At 38.8% G+C, this 24,714-nt stretch overlaps 2 protein-coding genes across 3 annotated transcripts; both read left to right on the forward strand.

Annotated features, from left to right (window-relative positions):
- Window positions 1–316: 316 nt before the first annotated feature.
- Window positions 317–7,118, forward strand: LOC128697416 (alpha-N-acetylgalactosaminidase; the record flags this gene model as incomplete). The annotated part of the gene is given in 6 exon segments (XM_053789040.2): window positions 317–491; window positions 809–903; window positions 1,404–1,565; window positions 2,232–2,429; window positions 5,663–5,770; window positions 6,080–7,118. Coding segments are annotated over 6 exon segments (906 nt in total), but the record flags the coding sequence as incomplete, so codon positions are not given.
- A 510-nt stretch (window positions 7,119–7,628) lies between these two features.
- LOC128697415 (mitochondrial disaggregase) lies at window positions 7,629–24,014 on the forward strand (the record flags this gene model as incomplete). Of its 2 annotated transcripts, none has more annotated exon segments than XM_070094192.1 (4): window positions 7,629–9,317; window positions 11,625–12,093; window positions 22,799–22,957; window positions 23,256–24,014. In XM_070094192.1, coding segments are annotated over 3 exon segments (1,317 nt in total), but the record flags the coding sequence as incomplete, so codon positions are not given.
- Window positions 24,015–24,714: the final 700 nt, after the last annotated feature.

Genomic DNA, 24,714 nt, shown 5'->3' on the forward strand with positions numbered 1-24,714 from the left:
AATTAGATTTACTTAACACAACATACACTGCAGTTTCCTGGCCATAGGCCATCATTCAGGATGACTTTCTGGTCACATTACATCATGCAGGATAGTTTCCTGACCATATTCTATCATGCAGGATGGCTTTCTGGACATATTCCATTATACAGGGTAGTTTCCTGGCCATGTTCCACCATGAGCAATAGTTTCCAGGCCATATTCCTGGTTTCTAGGCCATATTCCATCATGCAAGATGGTTTGCTGATCATATTACATCAGGCAAGATTCTTTCTTTTTCCCGCATTCTTTTCCCAAATAAGTCTCAATCTTTCAGATGCACGAGCGGGGACTTAGGTTTGGCATCTACGAGGACTTTGGTACTCACACCTGCGCCGGGTACCCAGGCATCGAGGGCCACCTGGAGACCGATGCCAACACCTTTGCTGAGTGGGGAGTCGATTATGTCAAGTTAGACGGCTGCTACACAGACCCCAAAGACATGGACATAGGTACAGCACCTTTGGGACATAGGTAGGGGTGGGAGTAGATGATTTAATGACATGGGTAGGGACAAAAGTGCTGGCCCTTTGGATGAGATAAAAATTAATGGTAAAAGACTTAGAGATAGATAATGACCCATCAAAAATTTTAACGAATAATAATAATAATAATAAATAAACAAAATAAACAGAACATTATATATCTAAGCATTTTTTATTTAAGTTAGACCGATCTGTTTATCAACTTACATAATTTATATTTTAGCTATTCGTTTAATAACTCAGTTACGAGACTGAGAATAACTATTGTTGTTGGTTTGTGACAGGTTACCCTGAGTTTGGTGCCTTCCTCAACAATACTGGTCGACCCATGGTGTACTCCTGCTCTTGGCCAGACTACCAGCTGGCTTCAGGCATGGTGGTGAGACCTGCACTCTCGTGAGCTTTGTGTCTCAAATAGTTACCTGTCCCTGGACCTCTTTCAGAGACTATCATATCTCTCTCAATCACTCTCACACACCCATTTACCTCTGTCAAACACTTTTTTAGATCCCTGTACCCGTCAAATGCCCTTACATACCCATGTACCTTCGCAAACACCCATTCACTTATGTACCTCTCTCTGACACTCACCAACCCTTTACCTCTCTCAAACACACGCGCCTAATACTATAAACACGCGGAAGCGCTAAATTCATATGGGGTTATATAGCTCCAGGAAAATTGGAGGTAATGAGTCTTGAGCTAAAGGGAAGGATGGTCCAAATCCCTTGGCTTTAGAGCCATTCATTAGTATCAGGGCAGCCAAGGGTTAAATTATAAAGCCCACGATATGATGTTGGTATTTAGGGGATACAACGGCTTGAGCCGTGTGAGCCTTGTTCTCAGGTGTTTGGCGTCTAAACGTTCACTCCCACACAGCCAAACTGGACGGCGATCATTGAGACTTGTAACTTATGGAGGAACTTCGACGACATCGATGACTCATGGGACTCCGTCTCCTCTATCATCAATTACTACGGCGACAACCAGGACGACATTGTCCCTAACGCTGGACCGGGACACTGGAACGACCCCGATATGGTAGGTGTCACTGGAACGACCAGAATATGCGAAACAACATTAATATTATTGCATTCCCAAGGAAACGCTACATCCGTACGGTTCATACAGCTCCTAGAGAATGGAAGGCAATCAGATATGACCCAAAAAATAGAAGATTGACTCCCATTCCCTGGATCAAGATCCACTAACCAGCATCAAGGAATCCCCCACGAAGGGATGAAAAACAAAACAAACTAGACGCATAGGCGGTATAAATTGAATAATAATAATAATAATAATAATAATAATAATAATAATAATAATAATAATAATACCCCGAACATTAGGAATGCTCACTCTTAGGGAATTGCATTTACAATAAATTTGTATTTATTTCGGATTCTTGTACACGTTATAATATGCAGAGGTGACCTGAAACTTTGAAATGAACAGAAATAAGATACAGTGTGACTTTGTAAATGGTCCAAGTCGGACCGAAACGTCGTCGTAAGCTCCTCTCTTCTATGTGCGGGTTATTTGGGTATAAGGTACAGTAAACGTCAATGATGTGGTAGAACAAAAAGCACATTCTTTCCCTTCCCTTAACCTAAATCTGAAAGTATTGTGCAACTATTCAACTAAACATACTCCAACGTTAGCCATATAATAATATACGACAGTTAAACATCTAAAGATCTTCCACAGCTGATCATCGGGAACTTCGGCCTGAGCTACGAGCAGTCCAAGGCACAGATGGCTATGTGGGCGATCATGGCCTCGCCGCTTCTCATGTCAGTGGACCTGAGGACCATGCACTCAGAGTTCAAGGCCATCCTCCAGAATCAGGCGCTCATCGATGTCAATCAGGACGAACTGGGTATACAGGGAACCAGGGTGCAGAAGGTAAGACAGTATTTCCATACCTGTGAAGAGGCTTCAACAACGCCTTCGTAGGATCCAAGTGTTTATAAGTAAGACTCTGGATGAAACAAATGTAGTCTCATGCGATCCTTTATTGATGAGGTTTCGCCCACATAATGGGGTTTAACATACCTCAAACAGATATAAAGCTCACTGTATGGGCGAAACGTTGTTACCAAAGGATCGCAGTAACACTACATTTTGTGGTAAGACACATATGCAACAGTTAGGTATCTTTATTATGAAACGTTTCGCCTACACAGTAGGCTTCTTCAGTCAAGTACAGAAAAGTTGATAGAAGCAGAAGATACTTGAAGACGATGTAATCAGTCCATCACCCTTAAAGTTTTGAGGTGGTCAGTCCCTCAGTCTGGAGAAGAGCATTGTTCCATAGTATGAAACAATATACTCCATATTGTTTCATACTATGGAACAATGCTCTTCTCCAGACTGAGGGACTGACCACCTCAAAACTTTAAGGGTGATGGACCGATTACATCGTCTTCAAGTATCTTCTGCTTCTATCAACTTTTCTGTACTTGACTGAAGAAGCCTACTGTGTAGGCGAAACGTTTCACAATAAAGATACCTAACTGTTGCATATGTGTCTTACCTAACAACCTGTCGGTATTTTATACCATTTTAATGTTCACTACATTTTGTGTATTTATCCATCATATCCGCATTTTATACTAATCCTCTCCAAGTAAGACACACGTTCTATTCATTTATAATGTGAACTAAATGTTACACTACTGACAATAGACGAAAAAAAGACACGCTGCTGAATAAGCTTTTATTTGGGGCAATGTTTCGCTCTGTTTTTCCTAATAGTTTACCACCACCATTGCCGGGAAATAACATAAATTACGAACTGACATTGTTACATCTCAACCAGTGGCAGTTAATTAAAGTCTCACCACAGGCTGATATTCCTCTCAACTAAAACTGTTCTGCAGTGTGTCTTATCTTCACAACTTGTGTGGTGTTTGGTCAGTCATAATGACGCAAGAACAGTGTTTTGGTCAGTAGTAACTTAAGACCAACGTAACAGTGTATAAGTGTTCGTAATACAGTCAATATTTTACTTTATGCCAAGAAGAATCATTTATGTAGTTCAAGAGTAATATAATAATAATAATAATAATAATAATAATAATAATAATAATAATAATAATAATAATATCTTCATTTACTACAAGTACATGTACAAGGTATACAGTCCTAGCTGACATCAGTGACATACTACTATATAGAATGTCGCTTGTTATGCAGAGTATTTCTGGCAAATTAGTTCAGTTTTGTCCCAGGATGCGACCCACACCAGTCGACTAACTCCCAGGTACCCATTTTACTGATGGGTGAACAACCGGTGTAAAGAAACACGTTCAATGTTTCTACCCTCGCCGGGAATCGAACTCGGACACACACCATGTGAAGCGAGAGCTTTAGCCACCAGGCAACGGGGTACCGTAGACTTTTAATACTCTTGAAAGGATATTAATGATGAATTAGACACATGTGCAACACCCGCATATATTTATTTTGAACACCTTTAGCCAGCCAGAGGCATTATTAATTCAGCACAGAGCATAATATTTGAAGACAGTAAATTCTGACGTAATCAGTCCCTCAACACTGAAGAAAGAGTTCACTGTCTTAGTCTTCATGAATCTGGCTAAGATGGTGAACATCTTCAAGACTTAGTGAATGATCACTTTACTGTCTTCAGTTTCATAGTGTCATCAGTGTTACGGCTGAAGGACTGATTGCATCGTCTAGTACTGTCCTCATTTAACGTTACGTACTGAACTTATTAAGTCACTTGTTGCTAAACGTCCTCAAAATGAAGGTAACTAGGTGTTGCCATTATTGTTATAAAGGATATTAAATTTAATCACCTGAATCAGGAATATTTTCCACGAAGATAAATAAATAACACTTAAACTATACTCTCACAAAATGACGTAAAATCAGGGAAGATACGACTGAAATGTACACATAGGTCATATAAATTTATGAAGGAAATACTATATATAAAGTTATAAACTTGCAATAAAGTCAAATTATACAAACTGAGATTTAGAAACCATATAGGAAAAGCGATGCATACTTTCCCAGTACAGTTGTAGACGAGTGGACTGACCTGTTCAGTAGCACATCCTTAGAGAACACCGAGTAGCCTTAATATTAGACAAATAACTGAGAGAGAATAGTTGAGCGTGAGAAGTGACCTGCATTTCAATAGTTACGTACAGTACAAGAATGGTATACAATACCGACAAGATGAAATTAAGACACATGTGAAACATCTGGATATCTTTATTGTAGATGTTTACAATAAAGATACCCAGGTGTTGCACATGTCTTAATTTCATCTTCAGTTACGTACAGGGATTACAACTAAAAAGACTAGAGTTTAACTTTAAGGTGAGCCAAGGCGTCTGGGTAAGTCTCTTTTCAGCTGATACCAATGTTCAACTCGCTGGAAACACTGTAGGTATCTAGGAGGTAGTCTGCTATTGCGAGATTCATCCTGGGAAAGAACCCCAATGGAAACTAGATGTATTTTGGTCACTGCGCTATCAAAGAAAGGTATCCCTGTATTCAGTAAGCTCAGTCTCCTCTACCTCAGTGCACGCAAAAGGAAACCTTATTTGGGAATGGGCTGTGAGATTGTGCATAAGACACCCAAAATACATTAAACCAACGCTGATAATTCGAACCCGACTACATAAGGAGTTCTCGAGTAACATACGAACTTTTGTGAGAAAGTTAACGAAAATGTTGAAAATTTTCCAAAAATAGGAAAGTCTTCCCTCATCAAACTTAAAAAAAAAAAAATATAAAAACAGAAATTTTGATTTTTCCACTTTTGTCATTTACGTTCTGTTTAAATTTCTCCAAAATCCTTTAAAAAAATATTTTGAAAAGACTGACAAAAAATGGCAAATTGAAACCCCCACATGTTGAAAATTTTAAGCCCATTACATGAGGCGTTCTCGAGTTATGAGTAAAATAAAATCGAAAATTAGGAAAAAGAAAAAAATATCAGGCAATCTCTTGAAGGTCCTCTTTCAGGGGTATCAAATAAGTTACCATACTCAGTTTTGCACAAACAGTCATATACATATGTCTGTGGACATTGTTTGAATCTTCACCAACAATCACATATACCACGAAAGGCCAATGACAAATTCTTCTTGGTTCTTCAGTCAAATAGTATCGAGATCTGGATTCGTCCCATCACGCCGGTGCAGCAAGACAACTATTCTTACGCCATGGCTGTGCTCAGCCAGCGCACGGACGGCACCCCCATATCGGTCAGTGCAATAAAAAATAACATAAACGTGGCAGAAATAACTTACATGTAATTCACACATTAGTTTATTGTGCACTTTGTGCTCATCATGTGAGTGGTAGCTCACACAAAAAGGGATTATAAAGGTAACAATAAGTCTTAATTAGTATTCAAGACACTACAGTCATTTCGTGCAATATAAATTATCTCATCATATAGATAATCATGCAATACGATCACAGTAAACAAGTGATATCACTATTTTTTCACTAACGATTATAATGGTCATTAATAAATAAAACAAGTGTGTCTCTAATCACTTCTATTTAAGGTGGCGGTGAACCCAGCGTCACTGGGCCTGAACTTTCCCAGCGGTTATGAGGTGGTGGACCTGTACAGTAATACTGAATATGGCACCGTCCTCCCTGACCACCAGGTCAACTTCTCTGTCAACCCGACTGGAGTCGTCATCACAAAGTGGACGATCGTCACAACTTAACCTGTGAAACAAACGTGGACGCTAATTTGCAATTGGAACTTGTACAACGTAGACCATATAAGCTCGGATTGGATACGATAGTTATAATTCTTTTTTTTTTATTATTTGTGTAGTTGGTGTAAATGAAACGCTGTAGGTTTGATATCCTGTGGATTTATCCTGTGACCTTCGAGATAGAAGTCGTGAGTTTCGCTACCAGGCTGCGACAGGTATTATACCTGATGAATAAAACACATGTGTAACACTTTTGAATCTTCACTGATAGATATGCTTCGCCAACTAGTGCCTTTTTCAATCCATTGCCAAAAAATAAATACCGGAAACGGTGGTTATTTGAGGTGATCAGTCCCTCAGCCTTGATGGCTCTGAAGCAAAAGTATGAAGATGGAGATTTATATACTCGAACCAGAGAAGAGGTGCAGTAATCAATGATATTACAGGTGGGCGGGGTCTCTTAGTGGGCGCCGCCCACTTGGCATATTATCAATAATAATAAACTTACAGGGGTCAAACAGCGCCCTGGTAATAAGGAAATGGAGGCAATCAGGTTTGATCCAAGGAAGCAGATGATATCTCCAGTTCCCTAGATCAAAAGCCCTTCACAGATATCAAATCGCATACCTCGAAGATTAGATTTTGATTTTGCCGCCGAAGTGGCTAGTTTACTGTGTACCCCATACCCCATATCCATCGAAGGGAACAAAGAGTATCATAATCACAGCAAAAACAATAATAATGATGGTAATTACTTTAGTACTGAGTAATGTATTTAGGGGAAGAGCTAAATCCGTGGGGCTCGTACAGCATGAATATATTATGTGAAAATGAATTTAATAAAGAGTTTGGTTTTTAAATAAACTAGAAAAATTTGGTTTATTATTTGACTGATGTGTACTCATTAAGTTGTACTCAATTATACTCGCTGAGGAGGAAAACACGCCCTAATTCCTTGGTGTGGAACTACAACATTTGTGACAATCCAAAGATTTCGTATAGAAATTTGGCTTCAGGTTATTCACGATGGCCTCAATTATAAACAAATCGAGGTTGAATAATCTAAAACTATTATTATATAATGAATGTTTATCATGTTTGATAATTGCCGATTCTAAAATATTTTTTTTTCCAGCCCTTGTATCTCATGGCCGGAAAGAAATATTTTAGAATGGAAGGCATTCAGGCTTATTCTAGGAATTGGAGCACAGGTACAATTCCTTAGATCAAGAGCCCCTCACCAGCATCATGGAACCTCTCCTGAGGGGTTTCCCACACACACACACACACACACAGGACAAAATGGTAACTAACTAACACACACACACACACACACACACACACACACACACACACACACACACACATTTAGAACCTATGCTGCCCAAGATACCTCACTCCCTACACACAGGAGCCGAGCACAACTCTACCATGCTTATTATTACTACATCATTCCTGAGAATTGCTGAATCCATTTGGATCATATAGCGCCTTGGGGGAAATGGGAGACCATCAGGTTCAAAGGAAGGGGAGCACATGTCCAATTCTTTCGATCAAGAGCCCACCTTACCGGCATCAAGAAGCCTCCCTTGAGGGGAGGAGGTCAACCATGATCATAATGCCAACAAATACCCTATCAGAAAACGCTGCCCCGAGGCTGTATCATTCAGGACTTATTTCTGCTCATCGTGGTATAAAATCTGGCAGCCAAGATACAACACCTGATACCTGAAACACCCACATGGTGTGTGCCTTGTTCAGCAACTATATACACACTGCAGCTCCTGCCTCGACGGCAGACAACCCTTTCATGTAACATACAAATCAGGGATTCTTAACCTTTTTACGATTACAGACCCCAATGAACTGCCCAGTATGTCCGCGTACCCCATTAGCCAGACTGTCAACATCATCATCATTATCACCAGTCCTGTTCGGCACCAGAATGATTTCAAAATGTAAAGTAAAAGGACACCAGTACAACTACCTGGAGTTTACCTGGAGAGGGTTTCGGGGGTCAACGCCTCTGCGGCCCGGTCTGAGACCAGGCCTCATGGTGGATCAGGGTCTGATCAACCAGGCTGTTACTGCTGGCCGCACGCAAGCTGACGTACGAACCACAGCCCGGTTTGTCAGATACTGGTGTGACATTTTATTGTGGCAACGCTTCGCTCTCCAGGATGCGACCCACACCAGTCGAATAACACCCAGGCACCTACTTACTGTTAGGTGAACAGGGGCAGAAGGTGTAGGGAAACATGTCCAATGTTTCCACCCGGCCCGGGGACTGAACCACGGACATTCGGTGAGGCGAGAGCGTTGTCTACCAAGCCACTCACATATGTGACCCATGACAGTCGACTAACACAGGGACAGTTAGTGTAAGGAAACATGCCCAAAGTTTTACTTGTGCCGGGAATCAAACCATGGGCACTTACTATGTGAGATGAGGAGGCCAATGAACTCTCTCAATTCCCGCCCAGTTCTGGCAACATTTCTTTCCCGAAAACCGGGAAGTAAGGTTAAATACACCGAGAGGTGTGTATCCTGGACTAGTGGTGTACATGTGAAGTGGAGGCTTAAGTAAGTTTATTTAGGCACAGGTACACACAAGTGCAATTATCATACATAGTGCAAATTACCTAGGATAACCCCCAAAATCAGACATGGTGACTTAATTTCACTGGGGTCCTTGAAATTTTCATTGAAAGTAAGTCACTGTTTGAGTTTTCCGAGTTATCCTATGTGATTTGCACTATGTATGACAATTGTACTTTTGTATACCTTTACCTAAATAAGCTTACTTACTTATTTGTTTAGTCGATAGGCTTCAAACTGAATGAGCCAACCAAGCAAGCAAGAAGCAGTGGTCAGTACGGCGTCAGTTATGGTGGTCCTATAAACCATCAACACTACCAGCTAACATGGTGATGCAATAACAACAGCTGCATAAAACCTGTGCAGTCATCGGGACCAGAAGACATCAATAAACAGACTGCTCTTATCGTGAACGATAAGGCATGTAAAGGAAATTATTATAAGCAAGGAACCTACGAATAAACCCTATGGATATTAAGTATACGCATGTTCCAATATAGATTCAAGAGGCATCCACTGATAATGACATTTACTAAGGAATCGTTCCCTTAGTATTATTATCTTGGTCAGAAACATTATATCTTTTAACTACAACTTATCGGTATCACCGTACCAGTTACACTATATATGTAAATGAGATACAATAGGGAACTCGGTAAAAAATAATTCTTTTGATTAATTGTAGGTATATCATAGGTTATATCCTCATTTATGGTCGAAGTATTACAGACGACATAAATGTGTTGGAAAATGTACAGAGAAGGATGATGAAGTTGATTCCCTGTATCAGAAACCTTTGTTATGAAGATACGCTGAAGGCATTGAATTTGCACTCTGGACAGGTGTAGAATTAAAGACTCGCAGCAGTGGGTTTGAGCTGGACAAATTTAGATTTAGAAATGATATAGGGGAGTACTGGTTTGGCAGAAGAGTTGTAGATGACTGGAACAAACTTCCTTGTAGAGTCAATGGGCAGCTTAAAATGTAGGTTGGACAGGTATATGAGTGAGTGTGGTTTAGAAAGACACGTAAGCAAACACTATAACATATTTATTAGAAAACGTTTCGGTCCTGGGACCTTGATCACTTCTGAAGTCATCAAGGTCCCAGGACCGAAACGTTTTCTAATAAATATGTTATAGTGTTTGCTTATGTGTCTTTCTAAACCAACTTGTCGGTATTTATTAACAAGGTTTATACCATGAGTGAGTGTGAATTAGACTTGCCTAGTATGGGTAACTAGGCCTTGTGCAATGTTCCTTCATTCTTGTTTTTATAATTCATTTTAATTATCATTTTATCATACATACTGCATATTTAGCTGTGTCCTTGGAATCATTGAATATCAAGAGTTTTCTTGAGTTTTGTGTTTTAGATGATTTGCTGTTGTAGATCCCCATTAACAACATTATAAGTGAGGTAAGGATAACTCAGAGAGTAGCATAGAGTGAGTAATGTTATTGGAGGTACAGAACATAGCAACATGTTTAGAAAGGATGCTTACTGTTTTAGAAATTTTCCTATTTGTGATTGATGTGAGTGCTTAATTTTAATTTTCTGTCAAAGTGTATACATAAGACTTTTTCCCCTCATCATATCTTTCAGTGGGTGTATTATTTACTGTTTTGTTTAATTCAAGTAGATATTTTTACGAGCTCATCATTAACAGTTAAGTTACTCTCTTGGTAATTATCTATTTGTGGTTACAGGAACAGAGTTATATTAATGGTGCTCCATCTTCTTTTAAATGTTCATCAGTTAATTTTTTTCATCGCCATTGGTTGTAGCACTTACATCCTTTTTTAATTTGTTGCAGTCTTCGACCACTATTTGCAAAAAAAAAAAAAAAAAAATTCCAGTATCCCATTGACACCATTTTTTTTCCTTAGTTCACATGTAAGAACAGCTAATAAAAATAGTAGAAATAAATATTAAATATAAGAAAACAGCTAATGCAAATAATTATTAACAATAATACAAAAACAGATGATGCAAATCAAGTCTAGTATACAAATGAAAAGTTCAACCAACTCCATTGGTAAAAGCCAGTATTGTATTACATTTTATTTTAAAAATTGTTAAATGAAGTACAGTACAACAGAAATTAACACACATTGACTAGTAGAGCAGTACAGTGGTACCTTGGGATACAAGCTTAATTCGTTACAGAAGGCTGTTCAGGTGCCAATACGGAACAAATTTGTTCCCATAAGGAATAATGTAAATTAGATTAATCCGTTTCAGAAACTCAAAAATACACTTACAAAAGCACTTACATAATTGTTCGAGTTTTAAGCTGTTCATATCCCAAGGTACCACTGTATTATATTGTACTAGTATACAGAAAGAAATTTCCCTAAAGTTTTGTTGTTTATAATAATAATAATAATAATAATAATAATAATAATAATAATAATAATAATAATAATAATAATAATACAGTATACATATACATGTATATAATTTTTATTTTTATAAAACAGACTTAAACTGAGGCTAAACTGCTTATTGGGTATTGTGTGGTTAAGGTTGTAATAATTAGGGATTCATTAGCTTTAAAGGCTAGCTGTTACATGGTTAAATAATTTAATCCAGTCTTCTGCAGCTATATAGGTGATGATATCTGGCTACATACAGTGGTTACTGCAAAATAATATTCATTTAGTATCAAGCTGATTTTGTTTCCCAACATTATCAAAATTTAAGGCAAGTTACTCTGTACACAAGTTGTTGACAATTTTGCAGATTTGATTTAATTTTATGTCTTATTTTCATCTGCTTTCAGGAGGAAGGAAAAATCTTGAAGCATACTGTACCATATAAAAAGGAAGTCTTCTCTGAGAACACTTGACACCATGTTTTTAGAAAAAATAGCAAGTGTCACCAGAATTTTAAGTTTCCATCACAGTCATGTACAAAGACTAACCAACCTAAACATAAAAAGGTTACCTTGGTGTTATAAGGAAGTCTATCTTAAAAGGACCATATTCTCCTCCTTTGCTAGTGACATTACAACTAATTCATTCACTCTAAGAACATGTTGTTTAGGATCTCAATATTTCATTAATTTTTTAAAAGTTCTGGGAGAAATAAATAGGAAAAAGTTTAAATGGAAGAATGCAGGAATAGATGGATCTGCACCAGTTTCCTTAGCAGTAATGGTGGCTGCTTGCTGGGACATGAACAGGGAACGGAAAGTAAATGAAAGAGAATTTCTTCTGGCTGCGATGGTGGGCAACATTGAGCGAATGAAGGTGAGGATTATTATTTTTTTTATTTTTGTTTTTTGTTTTATTAACACATCAGCCATTTCCCACCAAGGTAGGGTGGCCCAAAAAAGACAAAAAAATTTGCCATCATTCACTCCATCACTGTCTTGCCAGAGGTGCACTTACACTACAGTTATGAAACTGCAACATTAACACCCCTCCTTCAGAGTGCAGGCACTGCACTTCCCATCTCCAGGACTCAAGTTCGGCCTGCCGGTTTTCCTGAATCCCTTCATAAATATTACCCCGCTCACACTCCAACAGCAAGTCAAGCCCTAAAAACCATTTGCCTCCATTTGTTCCTATCTAACATGCTAGTGCATGCTTGCTGGAAGTCCAAACCCCTTGCACACAAAACCTCCTTTACCCCCTCCCTCCAACCTTTCCTAGGCAGACCTCTACCCTGCCTTCCCCCACAACAGAGTTATACACTCTTGAAGTCATTCTCTTTTGTTCCATCCTCTCTACATGTTCTAACCACCTCAACCACCCCTCCTCAGCACTCGGAATAATAGTTTTGGAAATCCTGCATTTCCTTCTAATTTCCAAACTACGAATTCTCTGCATTATATTCACATCACACATTGCCCTCAGACACGACATCTCCACTGCCTCCAGCCTTCTCCTTGTTGCAACATTCACCACCCATGCTTTGCACCCATATAAGAGCATTGATATAACTATACTCTCATACATTCCCATCTTCATTTCCGGACAAAGTTCTTTGTCTCCACAGTGCACCACTCCTCAGTGCACCACTCACCTTTTTCCCCTTGTTAATTCTGTGATTCACCTCATCTTTCATAGACCCATCTGCTAGTAAATATTCTAAATATCTGGATACATTCACCTCCTCCATACTCTCTCTTTCCAATCTGATATCCAGTCTTTTGTTACCTAATTTTTTGTTATCCTCATCACCTTGCTCTTTCCTATATTCACTTTTAATTACCTTCTTTTACATACCCTACCAAACTCATCCACCAACCTCTGCAGCTTCTCTTCAGAATCTCCCAGAAGCACAGTGGCATCAGCAAAGAGCAACTGTGACAACTGGATATGCTGAATGTTGAAGACAGAGTAAAACAAATGAAGTTAAATCAAGTTTATAAAATTCCTCACAGTGTCCGGAATACAGTGGACCCCCGACTTAAGATATTAATCCGTTCCAGAGAGCATATTGTAAGACGAAATTATCGTAAGTCGAATTAATTTTCCCCATAAGAAATAATGGAAATCAAATTAATCCGCTCAAGACACCCAAAAGTATGAATTTTTTTTTTTACCACATGAAATATACATTTTCCTACAAGCAGGCACTGGACAAGCACCTAAAGTCGGTACCTGACCAGCCGAGCTGTGGCTCGTACGTTGGATTGCGTGCAGCCAGCAGTAACAGCCTGGTTGATCAGGCTCTGGTCCACCATGAGGCCTGGTCACAGACTGGGCCGCGGGGGCGTTGACCCCCGGAACTCTCTCCAGGTAAACTCCAGGTAAACACAAAAAGAAGGATACATGCACAATATATATTGTGCATGTACTAGTGTACTAAATGAAGAATAAATGACACTTACTTTTATTGAAGATGTGGTGATGAGTGATGAGACACTGTTTGTGTTCTGGGAGTGTCTTTTCCTCCTGAGTAATGTAGGTCCTATTTGGCATTTTCTTGCAGAACAGGCCTTATCAAACTGTGTATGCCACTACGATTCTTAAATCTCTCAAACCAACCTTTGCTGGCCTTAAATTCACTAGTGTGAGCACTAGTTCCAGGCATTTTTTCCTGTTCACCTGGGTGTTAGTCGACTGGTGTGGGTCGCATCCTGGGGGACAAGATTAAGACCCCAATGGAAATAAGTTAAACAGTCCTCGATGACACACTGACTTTCTTAATTTATCCTGGTGGCTAACCCTCTGGGGTTAATTGTTTCTTGTTATTCTCGATAAGCCACACCAACAACAGTCTTTCCACATCTTTCAGTAGTACAGCTGACCGTGGTGCAGCAGCAGCTGATGGTGGCACAGCAGCAGCAGCAGCTGACCATGGTACAACAGCAGCTGACTGTGGTACTATAGTATTTCTATAGTATTTCTCACCCTTTTTACCACAGGGTTGGCACTAGAAGCATCGTAAGTCGGTTTTATCATAGGTTGAGACCATCATAAGTCGGAGGTCCACTGTATCTTGCTGCCAATTTTGTCAAGGCTGGGAACCAAAGCAATCATAGTACCAGGGGGAGAGAGCACACCTTTGTAGTACCCACAGTCAGTGGCCAGGCTTCAAACAACTTTTATTGTACAGCAATACAGGAATGGAACAGACTGCCTGCACATGTCAAAGCCAGTCATAGCATGAGCCAGTTCAAGAAGAGAGCCAAAAGGTACCTAATGAATGTAGCGACAGAAAGGGAGGAGAATGATTTTTTATTGTTTTTTAGCTAAAAAGTCAGTTCCTGATCAGCCTGGCTGTGGCTCGTACATTGGTTTGCGTGCAGCCAGCAGCAACAGCCTGGTTGATCAGGCTCTGATCCACCAGGAGGCCTGGTCACAGACCGGGCCGTGGGGGCATTGACCCCCGGAACTCTCCCCAGGTAAACTCCCCCCAGGTAACACACGTTAATTTAAATAACTCCTTTTGCCTTATTCCTAGTATATATCCTTTAGTATAATAATAAGATATTATCTCCTTCATAGCATAATAATAAGATATTAAAAGGATCCCAATGGAAATAAGTCACTTTGACTTTTTTGGGTTATCCTAGGTTCTTTACACATATGCTGCTATGTATGATAATCTATGTAACTGTATTTGTGTATACCTGAATAAACTTACTATTAACTCCCACTTTGTGTTAGATTCTTTATCTTTTAACCCCACACCTCTTGCCAACACCCTAGCATTCACTTCTCTTACAACCCCCATCTATAAATATATTGAACAACCATGGTGACATCACACATCCTTTTCTAAGGCCCACTTTTACTGGGAAATAATCTCCCTCTCTCCTACATACTCTAACCTGAGCCTCACTATCCTCGTAAAAGCTTTTCACTGCTTTCAATAACCTACCTTCTATTCCATACATTTGCAACATCTGCCACATTGCCCCCCTATCCACCCTGTCATATGCCTTTTCCAAGTGTTTGGTTTTTATTATAATACAAACCAAGCACTTAACCCACAAGGGATAAAGGTGAGGAATTGTTGCACTTCTTAAATATCTATACAAATTAACTTCTTGTATTCTTTATGATTCAACTGTGATGATATTCCAAGCTTAAATTTCACACATTACTTGCCATATTTTTATTGAAATTTTTATTGGAATACATTCTCTCTTCACGTTTTGGCTGAAAAAGATCTCTTAAAGTGACTCATTCAAAATGGGCAGCACATTAGTAAACAGAATTTACACGTATTATAATAAAGCAGGGCATTAATATAATTGGCCAGTTAGGCAAGACTTTCTCCAAAGAGAGTATTATGATGTGTGATGTTATATTTTCAAAGGGTTCCTTTTAAATTAAAGTGGAACCCCAAATATCGGCTGTAATCCGCTCCAGAAGGTCAGCCTAAATTCGAAAAGGCCTATATTCAAAGCAGTAGTTCCCGTAAGAATTAATGTAAATACAATTAATCCATTCCAGACACCCAAAAATAATAATAAAAAATATATTTTGTAAAGTTTAACTATAGTTTTACATACACAAAACAATGACAGTTACATATAAATGAACATTTAAATCATTATTACATACCTGTATTGAAGACTTTTGTTGGTGTATGGAGAGTCCCTGGACCCTTGTCGCACAAAAAAAAAATGTCCAGAGAGGTCTGTTTCTGGTGCCACTTTAAGATTTGCCTGAAGTGGGCCAGGGTTTTGTCACTGAGCATGTTGCAGATAGGGCTTGTTTCAGCTTGGTCAGGGTGATATTTCTCAGCAAAAGCTTGCACCCTACTCCACAATGCACAAATCTCCTTAATCTCTGAAGAAGGCACCTCCTTCTCTCTCTCTTCCTCTTCCTCTGAAGCCTCAGCTGTGGTCTGTTGCTGTTCCAGTTGAAGGTCTTGCAGCTCTTCAGTGGTTAACTCTTCTCTGTGGTCCTCCACCAACTCTTCCACATCCTCACCACTCACCTCCAACCCCATGGACCTCCCCAAAGACACAATAGATTCCACAATAGGCATAGGGTCATCAGGGTCAGCCTCAAACCCTTCAAAATCCTTCTCAATGACACATTCTGGCCACAATTTTCTCCAAGAAGAGTTCAAAGTCCTGGAAGTCACTCCCTGCCAAGCCTTACCTATAAGGCTTATGCAGTTAAGATATTGAAGTGATTCCTCCAGAACTCTCTTAGGGTGCTTTTGTGTAGAGTTTTTTTGAAGTTAGACAAGACCTGCTGGTCTATGGGCTGGATGAGAGGAGTGGTGTTAGGAGGCAAGAATTTCAGTTATATAAAACTGAATCCCTAGACAATTGGTCTACCAAGTTTGGAGGATGAGCAGGAGCAATGTCCATTACCAGGAGGTACTTGAGTGGCAGTTTATTTTCCTGGAGGTATTTTTTCACACTCAGGTCAATCACTTTATTTATTTATTTATTTATTTATTATCAATTTGAGCACACATACAGAGGTACAAAAAAATACAGATAAGAGCAGCATGCCAAAGCCACTTATACTATGCATAGCATTACGGGCTGGCTTAAAATTAACTTAAGATTAACTAAGCAATGATGAAATCAGTGATAAAACATTAATGTAAACAGATTACTATAAAGCACAAGTGAGTATTACAAAGACAGGTCATATGGTTGCATGCATTGTTGTACATTCAGTCATATGGAGTATTCTGTTAGGTAGTGTATTTAAAAAATAATAAAGTTAGATTGGGTTTTAGGTTTAACATTTATGTGATATAATTGTGAGAAACATTTAAGATATACAATTTATAAGGTTCAGTTATTCAGTATTTATTTGGTTTTGGGTGAGTAAGTGATCTTTGAGAAGAGACTTGAATTTATAAACAGGTAGTGTTTCTTTTATATTTACAGGTAATGAATTCCAGATTTTAGGGCCTTTTATGTGCATTGAGTTTTTGCATAGTGTGAGATGGACACGAGGAACATCAAAGAGTGATCTGTGCCTTGTGTTATGGTCATGTGTTCTGTTGAGGTTGGCAAGGAGATGTTTGAGGGGAGGTTACTATCAGAGTTAAGTGTTCTATGTATGTAATAGGTGCAGTAATAAGTATGGATGTTTTGTATGGTGAGTAGGTTTAGTGTATTGAATATTGGTGGAGTGTGCTGCCTGTAGTGAGAATTTGTTATCATTCTAACTGCAGCCTTTTGTTGGGTAATTAGTGGTCTGAGATGGTTAATTGTTGTTGAGCCCCATGCACAAATTCCATAGGTGAGATAGGGGTAAATAAGAGAGTGATATAGGGCCAGGAGGGCTGACTGTGGAGCATAGTACCGTATCTTCGATAGTATGCCTACAGTCTTGGAAATTTTCTTAGAAATTTGTTGTATATGTGTATGAAATTTGAGTCTATTATCAAGGTGGATTCCTAAGAATTTTCCCTCTGTTAGCTTTGTGATAGGTGATCCATTTATCATTATGTTAAGAGGGACATCTGTAGCTCTGTTACCAAACTGAATGAAATAGGTTTTGTCAATGTTTAGTGTAAGTTTGTTAGTCCTCATCCAGGTAGATATTTTCTGTAATTCGGTATTTACAGTATTGGCTAGCATGACTGGGCTCGGGTGGGAGAAGATGTATGTAGTGTCATCTGCAAATAGTGTGGGTTTGAGTAATTGTGAAGCATTTGGTAGGTCATTTATGTATAGGAGAAAGAGAAGAGGGCCAAGGACACTTCCATGGACCCAGTCAATGAAAATTTGCCTTGTGACCCATGGCTTATTGTTAGCCCTCCACATCACACACAATCTACTTTTGATGACATTTTTTCTTGAATACTCTGAGATTTTCAGAGTGATACACCAGTAAAGGCTTTATTTTGAAATCCCCACTAGCATTAGCACAGAACAAAAGAGTTAGCCTATCCTTCATAGGCTTGTGTCCTGGCAAATGTCTTTTCCTCCTGCATGATGTAGGTCCTCTTTGGCATTTTCTTTCAAAAGAGGCCAGTTTTGTCACAATTGAACACTTGTTGGGGGTGGAATTATTCAGTTTCTGTGTACCCCTTGAATTCCTGAAGTAATTTTTCAGCCGCATGTTTGTCTGAATTTGCAGCCTCACCATGCCTTACAACACTGTGTATGCTACTATTCCATCATGTTTCTCACTTTCTTTACCAAAGGAACATTACTAGGACCTTTCTTTGGGCCCATGGTGGCTTATTTCACAGTCGAACTTAATAAACAAGAACTAAAACCAATGGATTTTAAGGAAATGTTTGGATGAATACGCGGAGTATATGCTCATTCACCGAGAGACACAAGGAGACTGATTCACCTGCGCGCGGCGTCCTGGTGGGAGGCGGGCTGATGCGTATAATATGGCCAATTTGCAAGGCACTGGCTGAAATACAGAGCAAAATTTCCGCCCAAAAACCGGCCTAAATACGATTCGGCTGATAAACGCAGCAGCTGATATTCAGGGTTCCACTGTGTAAGAGTAAGGAAAATATTTGTCAAATACCTAGAAATCTCTAATTTATTTAGCTAAAAAAAATTTTTATCAGTTTTCAAAAAAAAAAAAAAAGATTTAGCTAGGCATAAAAAAAGTTATAGACTTAGCAGTCTTCAGCACCTGTAACTTGATGTGCCTGGCATACATGCTGAAATGATGTTGGACCTGCAAGTTGTCTGAAGACCAATGGCACAAAGTTGACAAGTGGTGAAAAAGACTCGGTTACAGAGAGAAACTTGACTGAGACATTTTGCCTGTGAGCAAGCTGAAGAAACTTGTCCACAGGCAAAATGTTTCAATAAAGTTCCTCTGCAGTTGTCTTTTTTCACTCTACAAGTTCTCTGATAATTTGGATGCACATGATATTGACAGTTTAATTCCATTTTAAATATTGAAACAGTTTACCTGTAAATACGCATGACGTGTGTAATGTCTGGAAACTGTACTTTACAATGCAGTTTTGTAAAGCCCATTTGAAAAAAATTGAAAAGTTATGGGTTTTGCACTTTCCATAAATATATAAGACTGGTCCAAAACATCCAGGCATGAAAACCTTCCATCTCATGTTAGAAAAAATTTAGAGAGTACTTCTGAAGAAATGCTGAAACATTAATTTTATAAGCCGAAATACTGATGAGAGTGATTGCCTCTTCACCGAGTATGAATTAGATAATGCATTAACAAAAGGTCGATCAACTGCTCCTGGAGAGGATGGTATAACCTATGATATTCTCAGAACTCTAAGGCACGTGCCTGATAACCCTTTGTTGGCACTGTATAATCTCAGTTACATTGAGGGCGTTCTTCCTACTTCCTGGACCAATAGTCTTATTGTGCCTATCCCTAAGCCCCAACAGCCTGATACATTTACACCAATCTCCTTAACTAGTTGTCTTTGTAAAATCTTTGAAAGAATGATACTTAACAGACTGTACTACAGAATCAGACACCAACTTTACCCCTACCTCTGTGGGTTCATGAAAGGTAAAAGTATGCAGAACTGTATTTCCACCTTTCTCACTGCACACACCTCTACTAGTTTTACCACTTTTCATGATCTAAAATCTGCATTTGATATTGCGAACAGAACCGTTACACTACATGAACTAGCCAATATGAATATTGGTGGTAGCTTACTCTGCTGGATAATAGGATACCTGTCAAATAGAGAATCCTCTCTCCTTTATCAAGGCTTTAGAAGTGAGTCTAAAGAAATGTCTTTAGGTACACCACAGGGAGGAGTTCTTAGTCCCATGCTATTTAATATTGTGATTAATGTTCTCCTAAATGCTCTACCTGCCTCACCTAAACATACAGCTATAAGCTATGCTGATGACATCATGATACATACAACAGGGCATAAGAAGATGAGCACCATTCTTAATGAAGTTCAAGCAATTTGTAATCGACTAGGCCTCATAATATCTTCCTCTAAAACAAAGATATTAACAAGCAAATGACATCCCCCACCCATCTATTTGCAGGGTGAAATCATTAGCTATGTTAAAACTACAGATATCTTGGTGTAGACGTACCCTTTAACAAATCCACTATACCACAACTAAATAAGAAATGCAGAGATAGGCTAAATGCTCTCAAAGGTGTTGCTGGCTACAACCCCAACTATGGTGCTAATGTGAGAATCGTGAGAATGCTGTACATAGCCTATGTTAGCTCCTTAATTGATTATGCTGCTCCCATGTTGATATTAGCTGGAGAAAGTTCTGTCCAACCCTTGGAGTTAATGCAGAATGAAGCTCTCAGAATTATTCTTGGGTGTCCCAAATCTACAAAGGTTCTTAATATGAGGAAGGAGCTTGGTATTTCTAGTATCAGTGATAGGGTTGTTGAGATTAACACTGTACTCGGTATTAGAATGTTGAGAAATGAACCAGACTCTGTCACAATGAATCTTACCAAGTGTCTAGAGGTAAATACACACAGATCTAAATGGATTGTGAAAACGTGCAATTGCATTAAGTTTTATAACCTGCATGAACTGTATCACTGTAGGCAACAAGAGCATTTCACCCCTCCATGGAAGATGTGTTCATTTAATATTACATACCAGCAAGTTCCTCCGAAGAAGCTCATTGCTAGTAATCCCTTCCTTAAATCACTTGTTAAAGCAACTGCTCAAGAAGAAATTTCTCGCCTAGCTGGTAGTAATAAGTTATCACAAGTTATATACACTGATGGATCTAAACAGGAGTCTTCTGGCAGGGCTGCATCTGCTCTTGTTCCACCTCCCTAGTTAAGAACGATAATAAATTTGTTGAGTTAGGCATAAGAATTAACAACTGGGCATCTATACTGCAAACTGAATTGTTTGCAATCCTAATGGGGTTAAAGCTAACCTATGACACTGAGCTTGACTCTATCATCATTACTGATTCTGTGTCATCATATTTCTCTTGACTCATATAATGACTCCAATAACATGCTCATTGGAGAAGCCAGGTATAGATACTCAAAAATCAGGGACAAAGGAATTAATGTACAGTTGCTATGGATCCCATCACACATTGGATTACTCCTTCATGATAAGCTGATATGTTAGCCAAGAAGAGTACCCAGAAGGAGAATGTAGAATATAACTTTGGTATAACTGTGTCTAGCATTAGGAATAATATTAGGAGAGAAGTAAATAATGAAAATGATTGTTATAGGAATGCAATTAGAAGCCTGAGTAGATCTATAACCCACTATGATAACATGGACGTAGATAAGTATGTTTATGGAGCAACGTGCAATGTGAACAGACTGACTGATGTTGTAGTGGCTAGGCTTAGGCTTGGTTACAAGTACTTCTGGCAGTTTGGGAGACACACAGATGATGATCAAACTAAATGTAAACTATGTGATCAGGCATATGGTCACTCTCTTGAACACTATGTGCTTAATTGTCCACATATTGAGGAATACAGAGACAGACAGTATAATAACCTATGTGACATATCAAGATATCTTATTAATGAAAATAAGATACCAGATATACTAAGGAAATTTCCTAAATTTGCTTGTAACAGAAAAGTGAACTATAGATATATAGATATAAATCCATATGTATTCCTGTTAACCCTTTGGGGCCTAGTTCCTGGGCCTTTTGTGTATCCATATGCTCTTGCACTACCGTCCACAGGATAGATATGGGGTGCACAATAAACTAGCCACTTTGGTCTCAAAATCTAAAATCATAAATACGTATACAGTACGTAGTGCAATAATAATTGCCAATTGGCTGAGGCATGATACAGATGTGAGATGCTAGGTGAAGCTCTCTGATTATTGTTGGTGAATTATATCAGTACTTTTAGAAAAGTATATATTTATCACACCCTTGCATATATTACTTATTGCAGGTACCTTAAGCATGTTTCAGTGTTGTAAGTGATGTCATTGTTCTTGACTAAATTAGTCATAGAGCTTGCTGGTCCAGTTACATTTTTATATTGTATGTTATTATATCTACTTTGTTAGTAATTTAAATTTAAGAAGATTATAAATCTCAGAAATATATATTTCTCATGATACAATAAATACAGGGGTTGTCCCAGGAAGGGTTGGAGAGAGGGAGTTAGGAAGGGCTTCATTGCTAGAGGACTGAACATCTAGCAGGCTTGTGTGAGCATGTTAGGTAGGAGTGAGTTGAGACAATTGATTTTTATGATTTGATGTGCTGTTGGAGTGTGAGCAAAGTAACATTTATGAAGGAATTCAGAGAAACTGTTTAGCCAGACCTGAGCCCTGGAGGTGAGAAGTATGAAGCTTGTGCTCTGAAGGAGGGGTGGTGATGTTGCAGTGCAGAAGGTCATCTGAGCTGTGACATAAGCTTGTTTCTGGGAAGACACTGATTGAATGCATGATGGTGACAGTGTTTCTTTGTAGTAATTTTTTATATTTACAATTCTTTGGCTGAAGTGAGTAAATATTCTGTACTCTAGGCTAAATGCATTTTAATTTAAATGTTTGGAAAATATTTTAAGGAATTTTCTTTCCGAAGGAGGAGCTAGACTAAAAAAAAAATTACTTTTAGGAATACTTGAAGAAAGGAGTTGATGTCAATTGTCATCACCCTTATGGCTGGACACCGCTTCATGCTGCAGCTATTAATGGACGTTCACAAGCTGTCAAATTTTTGCTGAGCAATGGAGCTGATCCTAATCTGCCAGACAATTTCTCAAATATCTTTCAAGTTAGTATTTTTGGGGACCTATGGAAGGGTATAGTTTTGAAAGCATCTTAATGATAGCATAGTTGTTGATTGACGAAGTTGACAAAAGAATGCATCAGAGTAAAGTGAAGGATAAAAGTTAAGACTTTTTTTTTTTGGAAATGGAGAGTGTGACATTAAATGTTTTGTTCTGTAGCTTCATCATTGGCAATACATTGTGTATAGTTCAGATTGCCATAGAAAGACTTACGGATCATAATATGATATGATGGATTATTCCATATATGTATTTTAAATACAGTGAACATGTCCATTACAGGTTGCTCGTGAAAATCGAACTTCACCCATCAGTGTGGAAGTAATACGTGAGGGAGAGTTTAGCACTCTCTTGAATCATAACCAGATGTTCCGTGGCTGTACTGCTCTCCATTATGCTGTCCTTGCTCATGACCAGGAGAGCGTCCAGATTTTGCTTGATGCTGGAGCTAACCCAATGCTAGTGAATGAATATAATTTTAAACCAGAGGATTATGCAAGAGATATTGGTATGAGAAAAATGATGCAGAAGCACTCGGAAAAATACCTGGAGAAACAGAAACAGAGAGAAATGGAAGAGAGGCGAAAATTTCCTCTAGAGCAAAGAATTAAACAACGTATTATTGGCCAAGAAGGAGCAATAGCCACAGTGTGTGGTGCAATTAGACGCAAAGAAAATGGCTGGTATGACGAAGAGCATCCTCTAGTTTTCCTTTTCCTTGGCTCATCAGGTATTGGTAAGACAGAACTGGCCAAACAGATTGCTGAATACCTCCACAAAGGAAAGAAATCATCATTTATCAGAATTGATATGTCAGAGTACCAACAGAAACATGAAGTGGCCAAATTTATTGGCTCTCCTCCAGGCTATATTGGACATGATGAGGGTGGACAACTAACTAAGAAGTTAAAAGCATTTCCTAATGCAGTTGTACTATTTGATGAAGTTGAGAAAGCACACCCTGATGTATTGACAATATTGCTTCAGTTGTTTGATGAAGGAAGGCTGACAGATGGCAAGGGCAAAACAATTGAGTGCAAGGTAATGAAAACATTTTTTTCATCTATTACTGTAATACAATAATCCTTCTGCAAAGTGCTGTATGACCTTTATGAGCTTAGTGCATGTTGCTTTAATATAATTATAATATGTTGCAAAATTTCATGCACTGGTCAGGGAGGTATACCATCTTTTAGGAGTGAAGAAGAGCAGAATGTAAGTGTGGTGGAGGTACGTGAGGCATTACGTAAAATGAAAGGGGGTAAAGCAGCTGGAACTGATGGGGTCATGACAGAAATGTTAAAAGCAGGGGGGGATATAGTGTTGGAGTGGTTGGTACTTTTGTTTAATAAATGTATGAAAGAGGGGAAGGTACCTAGGGATTGGCGGAGAGCATGTATAGTCCCTTTATATAAAGGGAAAGGGGACAAAAGAGACTGTAAAAATTATAGAGGAATAAGTTTACTGAGTATACCAGGAAAAGTGTACGGTAGGGTTATAATTGAAAGAATTAGAGGTAAGACAGAATGTAGGATTGCGGATGAGCAAGGAGGTTTTAGAGTGGGTAGGGGATGTGTAGATCAAGTGTTTACATTGAAGCATATATGTGAACAGTATTTAGATAAAGGTAGGGAAGTTTTTATTGCATTTATGGATTTAGAAAAGGCATATGATAGAGTGGATAGAGGAGCAATGTGGCAGATGTTGCAAGTATATGGAATAGGTGGTAAGTTATTAAATG

Source organism: Cherax quadricarinatus, chromosome 44 (genome assembly GCF_038502225.1).
Source record: "Cherax quadricarinatus isolate ZL_2023a chromosome 44, ASM3850222v1, whole genome shotgun sequence".
In the NCBI taxonomy this organism is placed as follows: Eukaryota; Metazoa; Arthropoda; class Malacostraca; order Decapoda; family Parastacidae; genus Cherax; species Cherax quadricarinatus.